At 41.7% G+C, this 25,662-nt stretch overlaps 1 protein-coding gene across 1 annotated transcript in view; it reads right to left on the reverse strand.

Moving 5' to 3' along the window:
* Window positions 1–25,662, reverse strand: part of DNAI2 (dynein axonemal intermediate chain 2) — a 70,648-nt gene that overhangs the window by 3,307 nt on the left and 41,679 nt on the right. Inside the window, exons 9-12 of the mRNA XM_027873172.1 lie at window positions 24,870–25,093; window positions 15,839–15,974; window positions 12,281–12,427; window positions 10,253–10,474 (exon numbers count right to left, since the gene is read on the reverse strand). Coding sequence (XP_027728973.1) covers window positions 10,253–10,474; window positions 12,281–12,427; window positions 15,839–15,974; window positions 24,870–25,093 — 729 coding nt within the window. The remainder of the gene's footprint in view (window positions 1–10,252; window positions 10,475–12,280; window positions 12,428–15,838; window positions 15,975–24,869; window positions 25,094–25,662) is intronic.

Genomic DNA, 25,662 nt, shown 5'->3' on the forward strand with positions numbered 1-25,662 from the left:
CTTTTCCCTCAGTACCCAGGACCAGCCCAATCAACCTCTGCTCCTCCTAGTAGGACCATCTCTGTCACTTGGTCCCTGATGGAATGGTTCCTGAAATGACTACAGGTTCTCATTATGAGCAAAAGCAGCCTGAGATAGTTACTCTAATAAAGACACCTGTCCCCACCTGGTCCTTCTGGCTCAAATATGTGAGAAATGAGAATTAAGTTTCCACATAGGTAGATAAGAAATCAGCATAGACAGGCTAACTTCTCAGTCCAGGAAGGGGGGGAGTGACAACACAATTCTAGGCACATAATGTATGTTAAGGGTGGGGCGTATAAGGAAGATTGTAACCCAGAAGGATTAGGACCAATCCTGATCCAGAAGAGAGGAGTTAGGCAATTAGTAACTATAAAGCTTGCCCTGGCATCTGTACTCGGCGCATTCTCCCCTTCAAAGGAGGTGTACCCACTTCTCAAGAGAATCGAAAGGAGGCACTTCAACCTCTTTAATAAAAAAGTCTTTGAGACACCAGTCTTCGGAACTGAATCTGGGGTCTTCTTCATAATGGGAGGGAGATTAGGTAGATGAATGGATAGACAGGGAGACAGATGGATAAATAGTTGGATGGATGGATAGAGCATTTATTAAGCACTTATATGTTCCAGACACTGTGCTAAGTGTTGGGGACACAAAAACAAAGAGGGTCCCTACACTCAAGGAACTTATGGTCTAATGGGCGAAGACAGCACATAAAGGGAGAGATGAAAAGAAACAGAGCTAGAGACAGAAAGATGATAAAGAAATTGCAATGATTGGTCATGAGGTGGGAATTGAAGGGCTAGATATATGACTTCATTTCCAAGCAGGCTGAGACGAAGAAGACTAGAGCTGACCCTAACCACGCTTAACAAACGGCTACGGAACCTGTGAAGCCACTGTTTGTGACTGCCCTCATGCCTTGAACATTCTCCCTCTTCTGCTCCAATTACTGACCTCCCTGGCTTCCTTTAAGTCCCAATTAAAATCTCACCTTCTACAGGAATCTTTCCCTAACCCCTCTTAATTCCAGTGCAGTCTTTCTGTTAATTATCTACTATTTATCCTGTATATAGCTTGTTTTGTATATATTTGTTTGCATGTTTTCTTCCTCATTAGATTGTAAGTTCCTTGAGGGCAAGGACTGTCTTCTGCCTCTTTTTGTATCCTCAGTGGCTAGCACAGTGCTGGGGCACATCTTAAGTACTTAATAAATGTTTACTGATTGATTTAAACTCATAGACTTTGGGCTTCAAAGTATGGTTAGAGGATATTCTATTTATCCCCTGCCTCTATGAAGTGTTGTTTAATTTACTCATCTCAGACAGAGGGAGTCCTCTCCACTATTTAAGATTTCTGATTCACCGAGAAGTTCTCCCAGGAGACTAATCTAAATGGTGGATACTCTGCTGCTCATTATCTGTGATGCTAAACACAGAAATCTCTAGCCTGTGATCTGAAAGAAACACTCTTCTCTTTCAGGTCAAACTAATGCAATTCCTGAGGCCATTGTGGAACAGTATTTCCTTCTCTGTAAGATCAGTATGGGGGATGGAGAGATTGAACCAGATGGTTTCTTTTTTTTTTTTAAGATTAATTAATTTATTTTTAGTTTTCAACATTCACTTTTATAAGATTTTGAGTTCTAAAATTTCACCCCTCCCTCCCCTCCCCCCTCCCCAAGATGGCATGCAATCTGCTATAGGCTATACATGTATAATCATATTAAACATCTTTCCACATTAGTCATGTTGTGAAAGAAGAATCAGAACAAAAGGGGAAAACCATGAGAAAGAAAAAAACAAACAAACAAAAAAAAGAAAATAGTACACTTGGATCTGCATTCAGACTCTGTAGTTCTTTCTGTGGATGTGGACAGCATTTTCCATCATGAGTCTTTTGGAGATGTCTAAGATCACTGTATGGCTGAGAAGAATGAAATCTATCAAAGTTGGTCATTGCACAAGTGAACCCGACGATTTCTAAGGTCCCTTTCAGTTCTGACATTCTTGGCACTGGACATCACTGAATCAATCAATACCTCATCCTCTTGCTCAGCTTCTTCACATTGGGCAATTTCAGAGGCAGGAATGGTGAAATACAGGATACAAAATACAGTGAAAGACAGCCAGTCAAAGCTCTGAGCCCTAGAAATGTGACTGCCTAGTGTGGAAAAAGGTCTGGACATAGGGTTAGGCAGAAAAGGGCGCAGGCAGAAGATGATGGAATTCCATTCCTCTTTCTTCCCTCAGAATCTTTTCCCTCCTTACCCTCCACCTCCTGGCTTCACTGGCTTCCTTCAGAACTCAGCTCAAATCACACCTTCTGCAAGAGACCTTTCCCGGACAACCCTCACATCCACAGTGACCTTTCTCTGTAACTACCTTCTATTTTCACTCTGTATCTCTTGTATGTACATAGTTGTTTGCATGTCATTTTCTTCATTAAACTGCGAGCTCCCTGAGGGCAGGAACCTTGCTCTTGCCTTTCTGTGTCCCCAGCACTTAGCACAGTGCCTGGAACATAGTAAGCACTTAATAAACGCTTGTTGGTTGATTGGCTATTGATCTTTACCCCAACTTTGAGGCTGAACCCCTGGGCTCTGAGGCAAGAGAACACAGAGGAGATTGAGGCCCGGAGCCTTAGCCTGGAATGCCCCATCCCATTAAATGTTTGAAGCTGAATCCAGATAAAGGATATACAATGCAAATTATAGCTTTGATATGATCATTAAAAAAAAAAAGACCATTCCCTAAGCAATACATACTCTTCAACAATTTTGTCTCCAACTGTGTTAAATGTTGTAGACTCCTTGTACCCACTATGCACATCTCTATTGCCTTCTTGAGTAATTCTCATTTTTAATTCTTCAGAAACTAAAGTATTTCATAATTTGTGGTCATATAACATTACTAGTAGAATGTTGCTGTCAAAAAAAGGTGTTTTTTTAGGAGAAGTTTGAACCTTGTTTGAAGAACTCTGCAGTTTCCAAGAGCCAGAACAGTCTACTCCTCTATTTAATTTTGGCGTCATCCATTTAACCATATGTTAAATACTTTTTCCAAGTTCACAGAACTGGACTCAAACCCAGATCTTCTGATTCCAATTTCAGGGTTCTTTCCTACCATACCATGCTGTCTTTTTAAAGAACCTACTATGCACAGAAATCTATGCTCAGATAAAGCATAGGGGAGTGAAAAGAGCACTGGGCTGAATAGTGATGTTCTGAAGTCCTGGACACTAAATCTCTCTTAGTAAAACCCTTTTTTGGCTGTATGTCACAACGGTGATTCATATCAGCCTTGCCATCTACTAAAACCCTCAGAGAGTTTTCATACAAACTAATATTTTGCTAGGGTGGCTAGGTGGTGCAGTGGATAGAACACTGGGCTTGGAAGTAAGAAGACTCTTCTTCATGAGTTCAAATCTGGGTGACCCTGGGTAAGTCACAGAGTTAAGTGACCTAACTCTGTTTGCCTCAGTTCCTCACCTATAAAATGAGCTGGAGAAGAAAATGGCAAACCATTCCGGTAGTTTTGCCAAGAAAACCCCAAATGGGGTCACAAAGAATAGGACACCACTGACATGACTGAACAATAACAAGTTATTTTACCAGACTTCCCTCATCTTATGTAATGTAAAGTTGATTTTTAAAATCTTTGTGTTGGACTTATTTCTGTTTTTTTTTCTTCTAATTAATTATATTTCATGTTATTAAATTTGGCCAAGGCTTCCAGCCTGTTGATGTCATTTTGTAGTGTGTCATCCCACATTATATTACTTATCTTTTTGAGCTTCGTGTCACCTGCAGATTGGATATGTGTGCCTTATATGCCTTCATTCAATATTGTTGAAAAGTATAGGACTACTAGATGAGTGAAGCGCGGCTTTTGGGCCATGTCTCCAATCCGCTGGGCATCGCCCCCATTGGCCCCTCAGTTTGGCCGAACTGAAGGCCTCCGTGAAGGGTAATCATTTAAAATGGTGAGGTACTCTCTTGATCCAGAGAACCCCACAAAATCATGCAAGTTAAGGGGTTCAAATCTCTGGGTCCACTTCAAGAACACCCGTGAAACAGCCCAAGCTATCAAGGGCGTACATATCTGAAAAGCTACCAAGTATTTGAAAGATGTCACATTGCAGAAACAATGTGTTCCCTTCAGGCGACATAACGGTGGAGTTGGCAGGTGTGCCCAGGCTAAGCAGTGGGGTTGGACACAGGGTCGTTGGCCCAAAAAGAGTGCTGAATTCTTGCTGCATATGCTTAAAAATGCAGAGAGTAACACAGAACTGAAGGGTCTGGATTTGGATTCTCTTGTCATTGAGCATATCCAGGCTAACAAGGTTCTTAAAATGTGACGGCGTACTTACAGGGATCATGGTCGGATCAACCCATACATGAGTTCTCCTTGCCATATTGAGGTGACACTTACTGAAAAGGAACAAACCAGAAGAGGAGGTTGCTCAAAAGGAAAAGATATCCCAGAAGAAACTGAAGAAACAAAAGCTTATGGCACAGGAGTAAATATGACATTAGAAAGCAAATGAAAGTGAAATGAAAACATTTGTTACAGTAAAAAAAAAAAAAAGAAAAGAAAAAGAAAAGTATAAGACTAGAGACAGCTCCCAGAACATTCAGGAGAAACTCTTTCTTGTTTTCCAAGTTGACACCGAATCATGACAGAATCCAGGAATTATAGAATGTCAGAGTTAGAGTGACCACTCTTAGGGTCTAGTCATTCAATCAATTTCAAGTCTATCTAACTAAACTTTCACCCAGCCAACATTGCTCTATCTTGTCCACAAAATTAGTGCAGCAGATGTGAACAATGCAGAAAGAAGAGAGTAAAAAGGGGCAGCTAGGTGGTGCAGTGGAGAGAGCACCAAGCCTGACGTCAAGAGGACCTGAGTTCAAATTTGACTTCAGACACATGATACTCACTAGCTGTGTGACCCTAGACAAGTCACTTAACCCCAATTGCCTCACAAAAAAAAAAGAGCAGGAAAAAAAGACCCATTTTCCCAGTATATGGGACCTTGGATTAAGGTGTAGGGGATGACAGGAACAGAGAAGAGAGATTTCTGGAAGCAAGACAGAACACCCCAGGTAGGGATGTACAGAACTTTAAAGGCATTGGCAGTAGCAAAGACAACAACCAGTTGGGTATTGTGGTTCTGAGTTAAGCAAAGTGTGAGAACTTGAGACAGGCTATAAGCCTGGCAGACAGGGGCTGAGGCTTCAAAGGAATCACTCCTCCAAGAGGGATGAGGACACTGTTTTCAACTTTGCTCACTATTGGGAGTTCCATTCTTGGTCCTGGGGGTTTATTTATGATGGAGGACCAAGCTCTGATCCTCTGGAGATGGGGAGAAAGACGGCTCTTGCCGACTGGGGCTTAGCAGAAGGTCTCATTTCTGTTCTTTACGTGACATAATGAATATACTTTATGTTCAGATGTTAGGTAAGAGTTTGTTAGCTGCTGATTCAAATACCACTAGGAGAGAGACAGAAATGAGCTAATGATAGCTGTTCTAAGATTTATCCAGATGAGGGCAAAACCAGAGCCATAGAGAGAGTTCCCCCAGGACTGAACCTGGTTGGACTGCCAAGAGTAGAAGGTCTAATGCCTCACTTGATGCTTGGTTATGTTATTATGACAGATTATGTCAAATGGTTTGCTTAAAAATCTAGCTAAACAATGTCTACAGCATAGCCCTAATCTACTGTTGTTTTTTTTTTTTTTTCTACTGGTCTAGAAACCCTGTCAAAAAAGGAAATATTAGTCTTATATAACCTGTCCTTGCATTCAAGAAGATTCTTTGTGATCACTGCTTCCTCTTTTAGGTGTTCACTAACCATCCTTTTAATAATAAAGGTAGCTAGGTGGTGCAATGGAGAGAGTGCTAGATCTGGAATCATGGAGACCTGAGTTCAAATCCAGCCACACTTTTAAACCTCTCAGTGCCTCAGTTTCCTCATCTGTGAAATGGGGATAACAATAGCACCTACATCCCAGAGCTGTTATGAGGATAAAAACAAGTTAATATTTGTAAACTGGTTTGCAAGCCTTAAAGCACTATATAATTGCTAGTTATTATTATCATAGAGGCAGCTAGGTGGTGCAATAGACAGAGCGCTAGACCTGGAGTCAGAAAGAGCTGAGTTCAAATCTGGCCTCAGATTATATGCTCCTGGGGCAAGTCACTTACTGATTAACCTTTGTCTGCTTCAGTTTCCTCACCTGTAAAATGGGGATCATAATAGCACCTACCTCAGGATTATTGTGAGGATAGAATGAGATAGTATCTGTAAAGTGCATAGTTTAGTGACTGGTACATATTCGGTGCTTAATAAATGCTGGTCTCTCCCCCTCTCCCTAATAATGCTGCAAATGTAAGAATTTTATCAAGAATCAGTTAAGTTCTCTGATTTCTAATTCATAGACTCCACTCTCTTTCCTTTTTTAAAGCTGGGGTGACATTTGCCCTTCTTCAGTCATGTTTTCCACTCTGTACAGTCTTGGAAAGATTAATGATGGTATCCCAGCAATCACATCTACCAAGTCTTTCAAAAGAGGTGGCACGGTATGGTAGCTAGAGGGCTGGATTGGGAGTCAGGAAAGCCTGGGTTCAAATCTTGCCCCAGGAACTTACTAGATTTGGGACCCTGGGTCAGTTACTGAGGCTTTCTGAGACTCAATTTCTTCATCTGTCAAAAGACGACAATGATATCCGTCATACTTAACTCACAGAGGTGTTGCGAGGAGCAAATGAGATAATATGTATAAAATGCTTTGCAAATCTTAAAGTGCCGTAAAAATATCAGTTATTATTTTGACCCATAGGTATAGTTCGTCTGGACCTGGTGACTTAAAATTCATTGAGGACAGCTGGGTGTGGTTTTATTCCTTCCTCATTTACCACTAGTTTTGACCTCTTAGGAAAGAAGAGGGTAGCTAGGTGGTGCAGTGGATAAGAGTGCCAGGGCCTGGTGTCAAGGGGAGGTGGGCTCAAATCCAGCCTCAGACACTTACTATCTAGGTGTCCTTGGGTAAGTCACATAACCTTGTTTGCCTCAGTTTTCTCATCTGTAAAATAGGCCAGACAAGGAAATGGCAAACCACTTGAGTATCTTGGCCAAGAAAACCCCAAATGGGGTCACAAAGAGTTGGAGTTAACTTAAAAGCTCAACAAAAAGGGAAGAATACAAAAAATCAATTATGAAGGATGGTTATTCTCAAAAATCATTCTCTTTCTCTGGTCCCACTATTGGAACAAGGGAAAGGTAAGAAAGAAACAAGTCTATAGGTTCTTTCTCATGTCTATCACTTTGTTCACTCCAGTAATTCCTAGATACTTAATAATTTCTTATTTTCTTTGAATGTGATTTCTGTGTCTTATTAGTGTGTGTGTGTGTGTGTATGTGTGTGTGTGTGTGTGTGTGTGTGTGTGTGTTTGTATGTGTGTTGCTTGGGAGCTTTCTAAGGGGGCCAGTGACTTATGTTAATATTAACTGCATATGTAGAGAAAATCCTTTTCATATTATCTCATCTGTGAGGTGAGTATTGTTATCCCCTATTTACTGACCAAAGACATTGAAGTTGAGAATGGTGACTTGCCCAAGGTCATGTGGCCATTAAGTGGCAAAAGCAGGTTTCCAACTTAGATTTTTTGGTTCAAGATCTAGTACACTTTTAAAAATAATTAATAATAATAATAATAATAACAATAACATTTATGTAGCACTTCAAGGTTTGTGGACTTTTTTGGGGGGGCTAGACAATGGGGTTAAGTGACTTGTCGAGGGTCACACAGCCAGGAAGTGTCAAGCGTCTGAGGCCGGATTCACTGCGCCACCTAGCTGTGCCATTTGTGGAATATTTTTAAAGCATTATTTAGTCATCATAACCCTCGGAAGCAGGTCCTATTATCCCATTTTGCAGATGAAGACGCTGAAGCTGAGAGAGGTTAAGCAACCTGCCCAGGGTCATACAGCGTCTGAGGTAAGATTTGCCTCCATGCTTTTGTCTGAACCGAGTATAGATCTGGGCGCACAGTAGATTCTTCAGAAAGAACAGCATGCTATGGTGGGAGAGACCACTGGAATTAGAGCCAGAAGACCCGGGTTCCAGTCTTTGCTGTGTGAACCTGGGCAAGCCATTTAAGTACTTTTATTAACAGATCCTGGGTGGAGATAGAGCTGGACAGGACTTCAGATGTCAGCTGGTCCAACTCTCTCATTTTACAAATGAGGAAACTGAGGCTCAGAGAGTTGAAGTGACTTGCCCAGAGCTATACAGATACCAACTATCAGTGGCGGGATTCGAGGTCCTGTCTTCAGACTCCAAAATCGAGATGACCACCTGTGCTTGCAACCTTAACTTCTCCGCTATTCACTGTCTCCCTTCCCACGCAGCCAATCAGTTGCTGAGTGTTATCTCTTCTGCTTCTTCACCATCTCTCACATCTGTCCCCTTCCCTCTGCTCATACATTTATCCTGATGGGTCAGGCCCTCATCATCTGCAAGCAGAAAGAGCTTCCTAAATGATCTCCCTGCTTCAGTTCTCTCTCTCTCCTCTCCAATCCATCCTCTCTGCATAGCTGCCAAAGTGATTTTCCGGGGCACAGGTCTGCCACTTCCCTGTTCAATAAACTCCAGTGGCTCCCTATTTCTTCCAGACACCATACTATATATTAACATATAAACATACATATAAACAACATATAACCACATAGAAACAATACATATAACATATAACCATATATAAACAACACACATCCAACACAGTCACATATAAACAACATATAGAACATAAAATCACATGTAAACAACATATGTAACATATATCTGTGTAAACAACACATATAACATATAGACATGTGTAACACATGACCATATAGAAACAACATGTGTGGCATATAATCATGTATAAACAACATATGTATTGTGTATGTGTGTTTGTATATACACAAACACAGAGAGATTGATATCAATACATATATAATTGATATATAAAGAAGAGAGATTGAGTTATACTTGTATATGTACATGTGTGAGTTTATTTATTTTTGAAACAGCAGTGTTCCATTATACACAGCCATCCAGCACAACCAGGAGAACTGAGTATAATAATACCTCCTTTTATTTCACAGAACTATTCCTCAGGTCCTCAGTCTGAAAACAATATACCATCATATAAATATGAGCTATTAGCAATAATAAATCATGCCAGTAAATGAAGATTCAATTTGTTTAAAATCAGATATCATTACGTCAAGTCATAACTATTCATGAAAGAATAGCCACACTCAAAATTTCTCCGGCTACTTTCTTAAAAATAAAAGAATGTCAGACCCGAAAGGGGTCTTTGAACATATATAGTTTAGGCTTCTTATATTGTTAATATGGTATTATATATTATATTTCATATATAAAATTGTTAACATAATGACAGAAAATCTGTTAATACTGAACACAATATTACCTGCCCCCTCCCTCTTAATGATCCTAGTAAGGTCAGAATTCCAGAGATGTCCTGGCATTCCTACCCTTAACACATCATTGATTAGGCTGAGCTAGCTCCACCCTAAGTCCCCACCCTGGGACCTTTCCTTGTAGTTACAGCCAATTTGAGCTGGAACAGTTTCCAAGGTAGCCTCTGATATCCTTACCCCCTTTCTTTGGGATTCATGGCACGAAGGGCAAAGCAGCCACAATGAAACAGTTTTCTTTGCTCAGACTGCCAAGGGCAGCTGCCATCTCCTGACCAGGCCTTGCTACCTCATACTACCTCTTCCCCCTTTTCTCCTAAAAAAGTATAAAAACCTTTTCTGTAAGTCTCCTGGTGGGACATCCCTCAAGGAGGTAGGTTTGGTCACCTTGTTATCTCAATTAAAAACACTTTATTCTTCCACTTCTGAGCTTGATTTATTTTAGGGCTTGACCATGCGGAAAGAGACTCCTAGTTTAACAATCTTCCTATTACTTCTCTCAGGGCCCATCCCTGTCCATTATCTTGTGCATTCTTGGAACATTCAATAAGCATTTAGTAAGTGTTTAAGTAGGGAATGCCAATGACTTGCAGTTGATAAAGACTGAGCTGATACATTCCATTTTCCAGATAGGTAAGCTGAGGACCTATATGGCTAAGTGACAGGGGTCATTCAGGACATCAACAGACCTTCCAAGGCTGTCCTTCTACTCCTGTGAATGCCCCTTTGGGCACCTACCTTTGATACAGCTTTCTTAAGAGTAGACCCTCTCCTCTTCATCTCAGTATTGATAACATCAAAGAACTCCTTCTCAGTTAGGGCCAGCAGCTCTTCCTGGTTGATTTTAACTTCTCCTTCTCCTTCTTCCTCCTTGACCTCAATCTTGCCTTTTTCCTTCAGGCGCATCTCTCTGTGCCGGGCTTCCAGGATCTTCTCTCGGTGAGTTTCTCTTTCAAAGATCTAGGGTACCCACAGAAGGGGGGGGGGGAGTGATTGAAGTGATAGAGGGAGGTGGAGGGGGTGTGGCTTATGGGAAGAAATTATCTAGGTGAGTAAAGGGAAGAGGAAGCACGCACTTAGCATGGTTAGGATTCTTAGGGCTAAAGGCTTTTAATTTGTGTAGGAGGATTTCTTTGGAGACCTCCTTGATCTAGGGTGGGATTAGTCCTGGGAATCCAGGGCTTTAGAGGTGCCTAGCTACCAGGAGATGCTGCTTATTATTAAAGTGATCACAAAGGATCAAAGAATATTAGCACTTGGAGATCAGTACAGTTATCCTTTCCACATCATGACTTTTCCCATTGCAGCTTTCTATATATCATGGACTGGCGTAAGAAATTAAATGGGAATTTTGGAGAATTTTGCAGAAGCCAAAGATGATATACCAAGGCCCACAGATGTCACAGAGCCTATGATCCAATACTTAACCCAAATTTTACAATAAGGTACTGTAATCACTCCACCAAAAAAAAAAAAAAAATTCAGACTTCTTTGGCACGAAAGGAGCTCCAAAAATTTTTATATGGATTTTCCAGACAGAGGGGGCACTGTGCTCCTAACCCCTGTGACGTGGAAGGAATAACTGTACAGTATAGCAGAAAGAAAATTAGGTTTGGAGTCAGAGGGTTTGGGTTTGAAACCCAGCTGTCATTTATTACCCGTGTGACCTTGGGGATAAATCATAAAATTTCTCCTTTTCCTTATCCGTTAAAATAAATAAATGAGGGTATTAGGTCTTAGATGCTGCCACTGGAACTTGTGGGCAAGTATATAAGATCCTAGATCCACATTGTGATGAAAAGTGATAAATTGTTAATATGGTGCCAGGATTTAACGACTTTATCAATATGCTGGTGAAAAACTTCCTTGAGGGGGCAGCTAGGTGGCACAGTGGATAGAGCACCGGCCCTGAAGTCAGGAGGACCTGAGTTCAAATCCGGCCTCAGACCAAACACTTGACACTTTCTAGCTGTGTGACCCTGGGCAAGTCACTTAATCCCAATTGCCTAAAAATAAAAAAATAAAAAAAGGTTCTTGAGTGGAGGATCATGCCTGAAAGAAGGAGAATCACTAAACTCATCAGATTTCATCAAATGGAAAACAATAACAGCAATAACCATAACAATGCTGGTTTCCAAAGAGAAGAGCCTGAAGCATAAATGGACATTCTTTTGGTCACTATGCATGACTTTTTTTCTTTATAGCATATCAAATTTAAAGTGTTCATTTTTTTTAAACTTTTAATGTTGATAGTCAATAAAGTCAAATTTCCCGTTAAAGGGAAAAGACATTGAAGATGGGATGTAATTCTATTTTTGTAAGTTTCAATCATGAATTTCTTACAAAAGAAGAAACCAGCAAAAAAAAAAAAAGAAAGAAAAAAGAAACCAGCTTGATAATCAAAATCTAAAGTAAAGACTTCATTTGAAAAAAAAAATAGGGGATTTAAGTAGATGACGTCTAAGATCCCTTCCAGCTCTAAATATCCAAATGCATCTCCTCAGTTTACAAATGAGGAAACTGAGGCCCAGAGAAGAAAAGTAACTTGTCTAAGGTTATCCAAAAGGCTAGCAGCAGAACAAAGATCTTCTGGTTCTCAGTATACTGTGTTTTTTGCTACAATGACCTACATGTTATTATCAGGTGTGGATTCTATTTTCATTGAAGGATTTACCTATTTTTCTGACCAGCTTATCTATCTTCACCTGTGGCTAGGACAAGAGCCAGTGCACCACTACCAGCCCTGAGGCCTCCCTGGGCACTTACTGATGAGGCTGCATTCTTCTCATTCCTTTGGAGGGTACACAGTCCTGGAGAAACCTCCAGCAGGGTCACTGTCCCCAGCCGGGATCCACAGGCAAGGAAACAGCCATTATCTTGCACTTTGAGGCTGAACAGGGCTTCATCGCACACCTAAGGCCAAAGAGACATTTCAAAATTATAGGTCAGTCAATAAACATTTATTGAGCTATTGAACCTACACCTACTGTGTGCCAGGCACTGTACTAAATACTGCCGATACAAAGAAAGGCAAAAGACAGTTCCTGTCCTCAAGGAGCTTACAATCTAATGGGGAGAGACAACATGAAAACAACTATGCACAAAAAAGAAATAAAGAATTAAAAAAAGGGGCAGCTAAGTGGCACAGTGGATAGAGCACCGGCCCTGGAGTCAGGAGGACCTGAGTTCAAATCTGGCCTCAGACACCTTATACTTAACTAGCTGTGTGACCCTAGGCAAGTCACTTAACCCCGATTGCCTCACCAAAAAAAAAAAAAGAGAGAGAAAACAACTATGCACAAACAAGCTATAGATGAAGGACAGAGAGGAAATAAATGATAGCGGGGAAAGTCCTAGAATTAAGAGGGATTGGGAAAGACTTCCTATAGAAAGTGGGATTTTAGCTGGGACTGAAAGAAGCCAGGGTAGCCAGATGAGGAGGAAGAGCATTCCTGGGATGGGGGACAGCCAGTGAAAATGACATTTCATAAGGCACTCAACATTTACAAAGCGCTTTATATACATGACAGAATTACTCTGTAACAACCTTTCATGATAGCTTCTACGGGTATTACTTTTTTTAACTTGTAATTTTATTGTTAGGAACTCCCCACACCAGGTAAGGAACTTCCTCCACCTATGCAAGTCAGCACCTTTTTTCTCTGACCTTTTCCTGTAATTTATAGTCTTATAGAACTTTCCTGGAGCACTAAAAGGTTAAGTGACCTGCCCCAGGGCAATGTAGCCAATATATGTCTCTGAGGAAGGATTTAAACACACGCTTTCCTAATTCTGGCTCTCTATCCCCTAAGCCATATTATTCCCTCTTTTTTTTTTTTAATTTTTAGGCGATTGGGGTTAAGTGACTTGCCCAGGGTCACACAGCTAGTAAGTGTCAAGTGTTTGGTCTGAGATCAGATTTGAACTCAGGTCCTCCTGAGTTTAGGGCCGGTGCTCTATCTACTGCGCCACCTAGCTATCCCCCATATTATTCCCTCTTGCCCCCATATATTTTATTATTTCCATTTTACAGATAAGCAAACTGAGGTTCAGAAAGATTAAATAATGACTATATTCACACAGCTAGTAAGTGTCAGAGGGAGGATTCATACCCCTATTTCCTCTGGTTCTGGGTCAAGAGCACTTGCTGAGGAAGGAAGGAGAAAGAAAAGCTGGGGGGTGTGGGGGGAAATCTGGCCAATCCCAGATCCCTAAGAATGGTAATGATCACCATTCTCAGTTTGTTTTTAGCCCTTTAAAGCACTGGACTCATAAGGACTTGAGGCCTCAGGTTCCTTGGGAAGCAGAGGGGATTTCTAAAACCAGACTCATTATTTTTCCCCCACCTTCTCCTCTTCTGAATTTCCCTATTACAGTCAAGGGCACTACCATCCTCCCAAGTAATCCAGATTCTCAACCCCAGTGCCATTCTGAACTCCTGACTCCTACCCCACATGGTCAATCTGTCACGCCAGGTCTTGTTTCCACTTTCACGACATTTCTCCCAGAAGTTGCCTTCTTTCCCCCACATAGTACCTGCCTCAAGTGTTTCCCCATTTTAATACATCTTCTACACACAAAATGGTCTTGCTAAACTGACTCCTACTCAAGACACTGCAGGGACTCCCTATTACCTCCAGGATTAAATATAATAAAGCCTTTACTACTTTCCAAGTCTTCTTACACTTTACTTCCCTCTCTATACTCTAAGACCCATTTAAATTGGGCCGTGTGCTGGTCCATAACCAAATGCCACACATTTGCACCGGCTGCTCTCTGTGTTTGGAATTTTCTCCCATCTCACCTCACCCAACTGGCTTCCTCCATGACTCACCTCAAACCCCATCTTATGCAAGAGGTTTGTCTAAGCCCCTCCACACCCCCCCAACCCCCAGCCAGCTGCCAGAACATTCCCCTCTCAGACTCCTGCCCATCTACTCTGGGTCAATCTTGTCTGAACCTATTTATTTACATGTCTCCATATGTAAGCAAGCTACCTGAGAATAAGGAATGTTTTTGCCTTTATGTGTATCCTCAGGACTTAGAGCACAGCTATGCTTGTTGACTGATTGACCGATTGATAGTTTGGTCTGACTATGTCATTTCCCAGTTTAAAAAGTTCCTATTCTAACCCTTATTAAACCCTTCCAAAGTCTGGCTTCCCCCTTACCTAACATTTATTTTATCCACTCGGTGATCCCAATAAATTAGATGAACTGTTCTTTGAGTTCTAGTTCCTAGCTCTATGCAGAGACTGTCCTCAGACACACGAGTGCATCTCCCTAAGCCTGGAATGCCCTCCCTCCTCACACCTAAATCTAGGAATCTCTAACTTCCTTGGAACCTCACATCAGAAGCCACCTTCTTCAAAAGCCCTTCCCTATTTCTGTTTCCTCTCCTCTTCCCCAAGTCCTCCCAACTACTGATACTCCCTTCCTCAAAATAATCATATAGCATTTATCAGTGTGTTTGGGGTATTCCCACCCAGTACAAGGACAGGAAATATTTCTTTATTTTTATTTTCTTTTTCCTAACATTTAAAAGAGTAGCTTGCATGTTGTTCAGTCCTGCTCTAACTCTTCATGACCTCATTTGAGGTTTTCTTGGCAAAGATACTGGAATGCCATTTCCTTCTCCAGCTCATTTGACAGATGAGGAAATTGAGGCAAACAGGGTTAAGTGACTTACCCAGGATCACACAGCTAGAAAGTGTCTGAGGTCAGATTTGAACTCAGGAGAATGAGGCTTCCTGATTCCAAGCCTAGTACTCTATCTACTGTGCCACCTAGCTGCCCAGCTTGTGTTTAGTAAGCTAAAAAATGTTTGGTGAATTGAATTGGTGATATTTATAGTAACGCTCAGAAAAATGTAAACTCCCTGAAGGCAGAAATTAGTTTCTTTTTTATCTTTGTACCCCCAGGGCCTATTATGGTGCTTAGCATTGAGTACATGCTCAATAAATGTCTGTCCAATGGAGCAATTGTCTTTGGTATGATTCAGTTCAACTTAACATTCATAAGAACCTATTTGATGATAGGCACCTTGTTAGGCGCTAGGAGTATAAAGACAAAAACTAAAGTCAGCATTCTCTCAGAGCCTTGCAATAAAACCCCTGAATGGATCCACAGTCTTTCACGTTGACATGTACTCTTCCGCACAATTACATATTTTTATACACACACACACACCACACACATCACTCATACACAAAAGATCTGCCCTCACCTGATATAGAAACATACACACATATGCCCATCCTTAGGAAGTCCCAATTTAGATGAGAAGGAAGCTGCATGAGAAAGTCTATAAGGATAAGAACACAACCTTGAGGCTGAGGGCAGGGTCGCTTTGTTTGAATACGAAGTCCCAGATATCCACCGTTCCATCCATTTTAGTCGTGAAGAAAACTGCTGGTCTCTGTGGGCTCCAGGCTCCATCAGTTACATATGCCATGTGGTATCTGTAAAAAATTACAAGAACATTGTAGGATTCAAGTTTTTTATTTGTTTGTTTGTTTGTTTTAAAGAGATTGATTGCTTCCAGCAGAATTCTATTCTCAATCATATGTCCCTGGGTAATCCAAGAACCCGAGTAGCTAGGTGGTACAGTGGATAGGGCACCAGGCCAGGAGTCAGGAAGATGTGAGTTCAAATCCAGTCTCAGGCACCTTTTAGCTAAATGACCTTGGGCAAGTCACTTAACCCCTCTTTGTCTCAGTTTCTTATCTGTAAAATGGGGACATACTAGAGAAGGATAATGGCAAACCACTCCAGTATCTTTGCTAAGAAAACCCCAAATGGGGTCATGAAGAGTTGGACACAACTCAATAAAAAACCCCTTTGGGCACTACACTGAAGAAATGTAGTGTAAAGGAAATAGATTTGCACCTAGAATCAGAAGAACTGGGTTCAAGTATAGATTCTGTCACATTATTTTTCCTAGTCTTAACTTGAGTGGTTGATTTTTTTGAACCCATATTGTTGTTCAGTCATTTTTCCAACTCTTTGTGAACCTATTTGGGGTCTTCTTGGCAACAATCCTGGAGGGATTTGCCATTCCCTTCTCCAGCTCATTTTACAGATGAGGAAACTGAGACAAACAGGGTTAAGTGACTTGCCCAGGGTCACACAGCTACTAAGTGTCTGAGACTGGATTTGAACTCAAGAAGATGAGTCTTCCTGACTCCAGGCCCAAACTCTATTCACCATACCATCTAGCTGTCCTTTATATTTATTAGTATTGAGTTGTTTTTTTTTTTTCATTAGCTTTAGTCCTCCCTTCCTGTTGTCAGGATCTCTTTGGATCTTGAAGATTCTGTCTTTGACAATATTAGCTATCCTTGCCAACTTTCTGTCACCAGGAATTTTGATCAGCATACCACTTATATCTTTATTGATAACAAAAATATTGAACAGGACAGGACCAAGGATAGATCCGTCTGACTGCCACTAAAGGCCTACTTTCAGGTTGACACCAATCATTAATCCCCATTCTGGGTCTGGCAACTCAATCAAATCCAACAAACTGAACTACTATGTAGCCCTCTTTTCTCCATTAAAGCTAACCTGCCAGCAGGCCTGGAGGCATTTAGCACTACAGAAGCATTCTACCACACCTGAATTTCCTTACTTCTGGTTTCTGGCTCATATTCATTGGATTTCCTTTATCAGACCTCTGTCTCTCTGGACAGAATTTGCACCCCAACCCCCAGCACCATGGTTGCTTCCTGTCCTCTTAACATCTTCTTAGAGTGAAAGCAGATACTTTTTAAAAATACTATTTTTTCCAATTACATGTAAAATCAATTATTAACATTCAATTAAAATTTTTTCTGAGTTCCAAGTTCTCTCCTCTCCTCTCTCCCTTACCCTAGACAGTAAGCAATTTATTATAGATTATACATGTACAAGCATGCAAAACATATTTCTGTATTCTGTGAAAAAAGAAACAGATTAAAAAAACCCACACAAAAAAAGAAAGTAAAAAATAATATGCTTCAATCTCCATTCAGACCCCATTAGTCCTTTCTCTGGAGGTGGTTAGTATTTTTCATCATTAGTCCTTTGGAATTGTCTAGGATCACTGTATTGCTACGTATAGATAAGTCATTCACAGTCCCTCACTGTACAATGTTCTTCTGGTTCTGCTCACTTCACTTTGTATCAGTTCATGTAAGTCTTTCCAGATTTTTCAAATCAGATACTTCTAACATCACTAGACAGCACAGTACATTGGGAAAAGGACTGAATTTGAAATCAGAGGATCCAGGTTATAATTCTGGTTCTGCTACTGACTACCTGTGTTACCTTGGTAAGTAACTTAACCTCATTGGACCTCAGTTTTCTCATCTGCAAAATGAGGCTGTTGTAATGGATAATGTCTAATATTCCTTTCAGCTCTAAATATATGATGATTTCCACTCCAGGAGCAATGTTTTCTCAGACCTTTTTCAGAACCATTTGCTATTTTCCATATTTATCTCACAAAATTGTCCACAACAGAGTAAAACTAATGTCTGGAAAGAGCTGCTGACCACCAAGCTCACCTTTGAAGCATAACACCACCATCTTTAAGGAGCCCATGTGGTCTGGATTACCTATTACAATCTCAAACTCCTGCATTTGACCCAGAAACACAATCAGAGATAGATTCAGTGGGTCTTTTTTTTTTCTCCTTTTTCTTTTAGCAAATTTGACTTCTGGAGCTACTAGTTCCAGGGAGACATTCTGAAGACCTGAGTTTGGGTATCCTTAAAAAGTGCGCTCTGTGCCAGCCCTCCAGCCCATTCCTGCCACCACTCTCAGACAACTTTTCAGGAGCATTACCCAGAGATGATGAAATACAACTTGCCCATTCCTGTCTGCTACAGGGGTACCTGTACTATGAGAAAAAGAAGAATGGTGAGCTCACACTCTGCCATCCTTAAGGTGATATATATCCTTATCTGGTCTTGCCAGTCATTCGTTCCAGACCTACTGATTCAGATGAAAAGCATAAAACTAAGGTCAGGGTGTTTGATAAAGAGGGATCTAGAAAGCCAGAAATGGAAACCCAACTGAGAAATCAAACACAACAGAGTCACAAATGTGGTGTGGTGAGAATGTTGTTGTTTGTCCTTCATTTTCAAAGAGGACCAATGACTTGTGGATAAATTGGATTTAAGTGAAGCAGAGCTGTACAAAGCTATCAGCCTCTCTCTGTCTTCTAGAGTCATTGAAGTCAGTGGTAGGACAAAAGTCAAGATGACTAGTGATGGCATAGGAGAATGTAGTGGATGACCACCTTGGTGTCTTCTATGTCTGACCAAACTCTAAGCGCTCCACAATGCCTGCTTCAGCCACCTTCATGGCCATTGGAACAAATTATTCTCATCCGCCCATTCTACCAGGGAAAGTCTGCACATATTTGGGGCAGACATCACCCTAACTCACCAAAAGGTTTGAGGCCTGTTGGTTACCCACAACCTGGGTTAGCCCAAGTACTGAGATGGTTTTACTAGGATGTGGCCACTAGTGATGCTTTAGCTTTTGGAGTCACAGGTAAGGTGACAGATGGACACCAACGTCCACAAGGGTGGAAAAGCAGTCCTGAAAAGGGCTTGGACAGCCCTCACACCAGAGGTGCTAGTCCAGTGAGGATATCAGTTATATATTATTGACCTGCAAGTTGACTGGAAAAGATCTTGACTCAATTTACCTTTTATGTATTGAATGTATACTGTATCTATGTATTCTATGATCCAGTGACTCTGGTGTCTTTGCTTTTCCTTGAATAAGACATTTAATCTCCTGGCTCTAGACATTTTCGATGGTTGTCCCTCCCCCACCCCCTGACCTGAAATTCCCTCCCTCCTCACCTCCACCTCCTAGTCTCCCTGACTTCTTTCAAGTCTCTGGTAAATCTCACCTTCTGCATGAAGCTTCCTAAATCTTAGCGCCTTCTCTCTGAGATTATCTCCAGTTTTTTCAGTATACATCTTGTTTGTCTTATTTGCATGTTGTCTCCCCTTAGATTGTGAGCTTCTTGAGTTCAGGAATTGTTTTTGTCTTTCTTTGCATGCCCCGGGCTTAGTAAAGTGCCTGTCACAGGGGTGAGGAGAACCTCCCACATGTGGTCCTTGGGTGCAGCCTTTTGGCTGAGTCCAAGTTTTTCAGAACAAATCCTTTTATTTAGGAGATTTGTTCTGTGAAGTTTGGATTCAATCAAAGGCCACACTTGAGGACCTAGAGGGCCACATGTGGCCTTGAGGCTGCAGGTTCCCCACCCCTGGGCCTGGCACATAGCAGGTGCTTAATAATATGTGTTGACTTGGCTTTTATTTGTTGTTGTTCAGTTGTGTCAGGGGCGTCTGATTCCGTGAGACCCCATTTGGGGTTTTCTTGGCAAACTTATTGGAGTGGTTTGCCATTTCCTTTTCCAGTTCATTTGACAGATAAGGAACCTGAGGCAAACAGGGTGAAGTGACTTGCCCCAGGGTCACATAGTAAGTCTCTGAAGCCAGATTTGAACTCAGGTTTTCCTGATCCCAGGTTGGGGGCTCTATCCACTGTGCCACCTAGCTGCCCTTGGCTTTTATGCTGAGGTTTAAATTTCCTTGCATCCAGGGCAATCTCCAGTCATCCTGATCTATATTTTGCCACTGGACCCAGATAGCTCCAGAGGAGAAAGAGTGAGGCTGGTGACTTTGCACAGCCCTGCCTCACTTAAATCCAATCATGACCAAATCAAGGCATCACCTCCCCTATGTCATGGTCCTCTTGGAGAATGAAGGGCAAACAAGAACAGCAACAAACTTCCTAGGACCCAGTCTCCCCTCGTTTCTGAGAGAAGACAGACAAGAGTCACCTTCCTCCAGCTCCTGGCTTATTGTTCCCTCTTAGAAATACCATGCAAGATCATCTTGAGGGGGAGGGAATAATCAATGTACTCAGGCTGGGGACAGACTTACTGGCACCCATGCCTGGCCATGGGTTGATCGATTCGTGAACTCCTGTTGGGGATGATGGATGATGTGATAAATATTGCTTCTCTCCCTTAGATGGAACTCATATCTTGTTAATTAATAATAGCAAAATTTGTTGGTTTATCTACTCATTGAGCTTCCCAGAACAAAAGCAGAAGGAAAAAAAAAAGATAGATTTCTTACTGGTTTAATGAATATTGCCTATTTCTGACTCAGATTAATCGGGAATCAGTGCTGGGCACTGGGCTCAGGAAGGGGGCTCTGTGGTGACTGATGAAGCAGAGAGGCAGCTAGTGAACTGGACTAGCTGATGCAGCCCTTGTGGATGCTTCTTGCCCTAGAGATGCCAAAAAGGGAGCGGGCAACAAAGGGGAATGGGTGGGGCTGGCGTAATAATGAGAGTGATAATAATAGCTAGCATGTATTAGTGCTTTAGGGATCTTCTCTAATTTAATCCTCACGACCCCACGAGCTGGGTTCTCTTATTATCCCCATTTTACAGATGAGGAAACCAAGCCTAAGAAGGTAAAGTAACTTGCCCAGGGACATGTAACATAGGGAATGTCTGTGGCAGGATTGGAACTCCAAATCCAGCACTCTATCCAGTCTATCTCAGTGTTGGGTCACATCCTCTGAGATTGCCTTCCAGTGACATTGTACATATCTTGTATGTACACAGTTATTTACATGTTGTCTCTACCATTAGAATGTAAGGTCCTGAGGCAGTTAGGTGGCACAGTGGATAGAGCACCGGCCCTGAAGTCAGGAGGACCTGAGTTCAAATCCAGCCTCAGATACTTACTAGCTCTACCAAACACTTGACACGTACTAGCTGTGTGATCTTGGGCAAGTCACTTAACCCTGACTACCTCACTAAAAAAAAAAAAAAAAAAAAAAAAGAATGTGAGGTCCTGAGGGCAGTGGCTGTTTTTTCACTTTCTTTCTATCCCTGTTGGTTAGCACAGCCCTTGGCATAAAGATGGCACAGTGGATAGAGCTCTGGGCCTATAGTCAGGAAGACCTGAGTTCAAATCTAGCCTCAGATACTTACTAGCTCTTTGATCCTGAACAAGTCATTTAACCCTGTTTGCCTCAGTTTACCCATCTGTCAAATGAACTGGAGAAGGAAATGGTAAACCACTCTTTGCCAAGAAAACCCCAAACAGAGAGTTGGAAAACAACTGAACAACAACAGCAACAACAATGGCATAAAAGAAGAGCTTAATAAACTATCATTGACTGACTGACTGACCAACAATTGATTCCAGGGAGGCTTATAGCATCCCTCAGAGTGCAAGAGGCTTTGGTCCAAGGGCAGTTATCATCTTAACTACAGCAGAGTCTGAGCTCACCATTCTTCCTTTTTCATCTAGTACTGGTGCCCCTGTGAGGGACATGGATGTGATGGGTGCTAATGATGGACCCCTAAAAGGAGCTGGACTTTCCCAGATGGCCCAGTCTCTGGTGTTTGCTTGAGGCACCTAGCCCATCCCAATTAATAATCCTTTGGACTGCCCTTTCACTGGGGCTCTCTGGCCACTTAACTCCTTCCATTGTCTGCACCTGGCCCCACCCCAGGCTACTTGCCACTCCTCAATCCCATCCAGATCTTCCTATAGTCTTTCTATATAAAAAAACACTCTTACCCTCATCAATTGCTCAAATTCTTAACATCTGGCCTGCTTGTATGGGTGTCACAAATAGCATAGACTCACTAGGAATCTTGTCCACCCCAACCAGTGTTTTAATAAACTACTTGGACTAAAAGAAGGTTTGAATGGTTGAATTCTTTCAAGGCAGACCTGCGCTCTTTGCCCTTGCATTTTGGGGTTCCCAACACCCCTAGCCCACAACAAATGGACAGGTCATTAACTTCCCCAGGACTCAGTTTACTCATCTGGAAAAATTAGGAGCTTGGACAGGGTGGCCTTTGACAGTCCTAACTCTAGATTTATTATTCATATGAAATGTCCTTATTCTTTAAATCATAAATTTTCCTGTCATTATTTCCATCATCTTGTAATAATATGAAGCTCAGCACTGACTGGCTGGTCTGTCCGCTTAATATAGTAGGAAACAGAATTCATAGATTCACAGACTATTAACACTGAAAGGACCCTTGCTGCTGTTCAGTCATTTTTTTTCAGTTGTGTTTTACTCTTTGTGATCCCTTTTGGGGCTGTTTGTGGCAAAGATATAGAAGAGAGAGAGAGAGAGAGAGAGAGGAAGAGAAGGAGGAGGGATGAAAGAGAGAAAGAGAAAGGAAGTGAGTGAAAGGCAGAGACAGAGAGAAAGAGGAAGAGAGGGAGGAGAGATGAAGACAGAGAAAAAGAAAGGAAGGAAGAGAGAGAGAGAGAAGGGACCTTAGACAACATCTAGTCCCAACCCAACAGATGAGGAAGTTAAATGACTTGTCCATAGTCCCACAGCTGGTAAGTTGCAGGGCTGATATTGGGACCTAGGCACTTTGTTTCCAAAACCTCCACCACATTATTGAGGTTTAATAAATAATTGAGACAATGTTGAAAGAATCTGGAATGCCTCATGGAATTCACTGTAATAAATGACAATTTTTATCAATGCAATACTTTTAAAAAAATATTCCTTTAAAGTTAAATTAATTTCAATGATCAAAAATCTACTTTTTTCTCCTCATCTTCTCTCCCTTCATTAAAAAAAAAAAGCAAAATTCTTGTAACAAATACATGCAATCAAGCAAAACAAATTCTCTACATTGGCTATGTCCAAAAAAAAAAAGTATTTCTCCTTTTGCATGGTGTGATACCACAGAGTGGAGAAATGGAACGATGTGAGAGATCATGGGGAAGGATAACCCTTTCCCTTCTGTGCTGCCCAGGGAATTGGAAAGGAAAATAAATGGATTGTTGTTTGTCCTTTGTTCCAAGAAGACCAATGACATCAGGTGATGTCTTGACTTGAAAGCGAATTTGATTGAAGTGGGGCAGGGCTGTGCTAAGTCATCAGTCTTACTCACTCTCTTCTCCAGAGTCATTGGGAGTCCAGTGGCAATACATACTTCTGGACGACTGGCGATGGCCCGGGATGCAGTGGGAGACCCTGGCCTTTTTAAGCTAAGGTCTTTCCCAGGCCCCAGTTTGTCTAAGGCAATGCCCATTGCATACTTAAAGGCTAGGTGAGAATTGAGGCAAAAGATTGCCTAGTTTGCCTTCACAAAAGAAACAAGCAGGGAGGGCAAGACCCTCAGAGGTTCTGGCCAGAACAGAAACAATTTCTATCTACATTCAAGCAAGTGAGCCTTGGGCTAGGGTCTATTATTGTCCAATCAGTGAAAGACAGAGTGATTTGGGTTTAAAGGCATAGTCAAGTAGCTCCATTTGGGCCCAATGGCTTTCTCAAAGCCTGGTTTTTCAGAGCTGTATTTCAAGAAATCATAAATGAAAACTGCATAAGACAAAAAAGTTAATTGTTGCATTTTTTCAGAAAAAAACAACAACAAAAAAACCAAAAACAACAACAACCACCACCCAAAAATGATAGAATAAATAAGTAGGGGGGGAAATCCAGCCCCCAAACTCCAAGATACCTTGTGAAGTATAATCGATCAAAATTTATATTCCTTTGAACAGAGCACCCACATGTAAGGGTCTGACTCCTCATGTGGACAGAGGGAGCAGATGAAGAGGAGGGAGGAGGAGGAGAACGGAGGAAATGGCAGGATTGCCATAGTTTTCAAAGTAAACGAGGAAAGAGGAAGAAAAGGAGAGAGGAGAAATGGCTAAAAAATGCTCATCCTGGATATTTTGGAGCTGCTGAATAGTAGTACATTGATTAGGAATTATTTATTTTTTAAAGTGGCTGAATATCATTCCAACTGATTGCTATACCTCCTCCCTTCTCGAAGAGGACCAATGACCAATACCGAATAACTGGAGAGTATTCTCTTCCCAACATCCTTTTCTTGATGCTATGGGATGGTTTGGGGTAAGGGTGGATGTAGGAAGGGGAGGATCAGGACAAGAAATTTATAAAATGAACGGGTTGGACTAGACTATGGGCTCTTTTTTTTTTTTTTTTTAGACCAGGGGTTCTTAACCTGAGGTCCATGAACTTAAAAAAAAAAGTTTTGATAACTGTATTTCAATATAATCAGTTTCCTTTGTAATCCTAGGTATTTTGGTTTCTGTATTTAAAATTTTTCTTCTGAGAAGGGGTCCATGGGTTCTACTAGACAGGAGGGGCCCATGGCACACAGAAAAGGTTAATGATTCCTGGGCTAGATCATCTCTATGATTCTAGGAGTCTAAGTTTTCTGTTTCACAGAGGTGTGTACTATGGTTCAGAAATCCAAAGCTCTAGCCTACCAGACTCTTTCTCTGCCCTCTAGCCCCTTCCCACCTCTGATCTACCTACTTGGTCCACATGATACACGACTCCCTGCTTTCCTCGGACCAGATACGGGCTGTCCAGTCACCGACAGTCAGGAAATTCTTGGGGTAGAAAGGATTTCTCTGCAAGGCATAAATGGGGCCGTGGTGCCCAGAGAAGGTGCATACAATCTTCTCAGCTATGGTCTTGGCTTTTCGGTTGCAGGAGATCACCACTCCTTGCTCAGTTCCCACCATGAACTTGGTTGGCTGTAGTGGGGGAGACACAGAAGAGAAGACACACAATGGAGCTATGACTCTATATTCATCTCATACAGAATGTGTGTACCACTTAGATCTCACCTCATGGCTTTGGATGGGCCTTTGCTCACGTACACACACACACAGAATTCCTCCCACCAGAATAGTGGGACCCTCTCCTCTTTCTATCCCATTCCTACTCATTCTTCCAGATCTAGCTCAAGTACTCCACAAAGTCATTCCCAGCCTTGTAGAATCATAGATTAAGAGCTGGAAGGGATGGTAGGTGCCATTGAATCCAGTCCCCTTATGGTAATAACTGGCATTGACACCTCACTTTAAGGTTTGCAAAGTGTCAGACATATATTATCTCATTTGATCCTCACAAACAACTGCTTTGTCACGCTATTATTTCGTGTTGCAGAGGTGTTATTAGCTCCATTTTACAAATGAGGAAATGGAGGCAAACAGGTTGAAGTGACTTGCCCAGAGTCACACAGCTAATAAATGTCTGGGGCAGGATTTGAACTCAACTTTTCCTGACTCCAGGCCCAGGGCTCTGTGCGCTACTGGTGCCA

The sequence above is a fragment of the Vombatus ursinus genome, unplaced genomic scaffold (genome assembly GCF_900497805.2).
Source record: "Vombatus ursinus unplaced genomic scaffold, bare-nosed wombat genome assembly UNPS02014801.1, whole genome shotgun sequence".
Lineage (NCBI taxonomy): Eukaryota > Metazoa > Chordata > Mammalia > Diprotodontia > Vombatidae > Vombatus > Vombatus ursinus.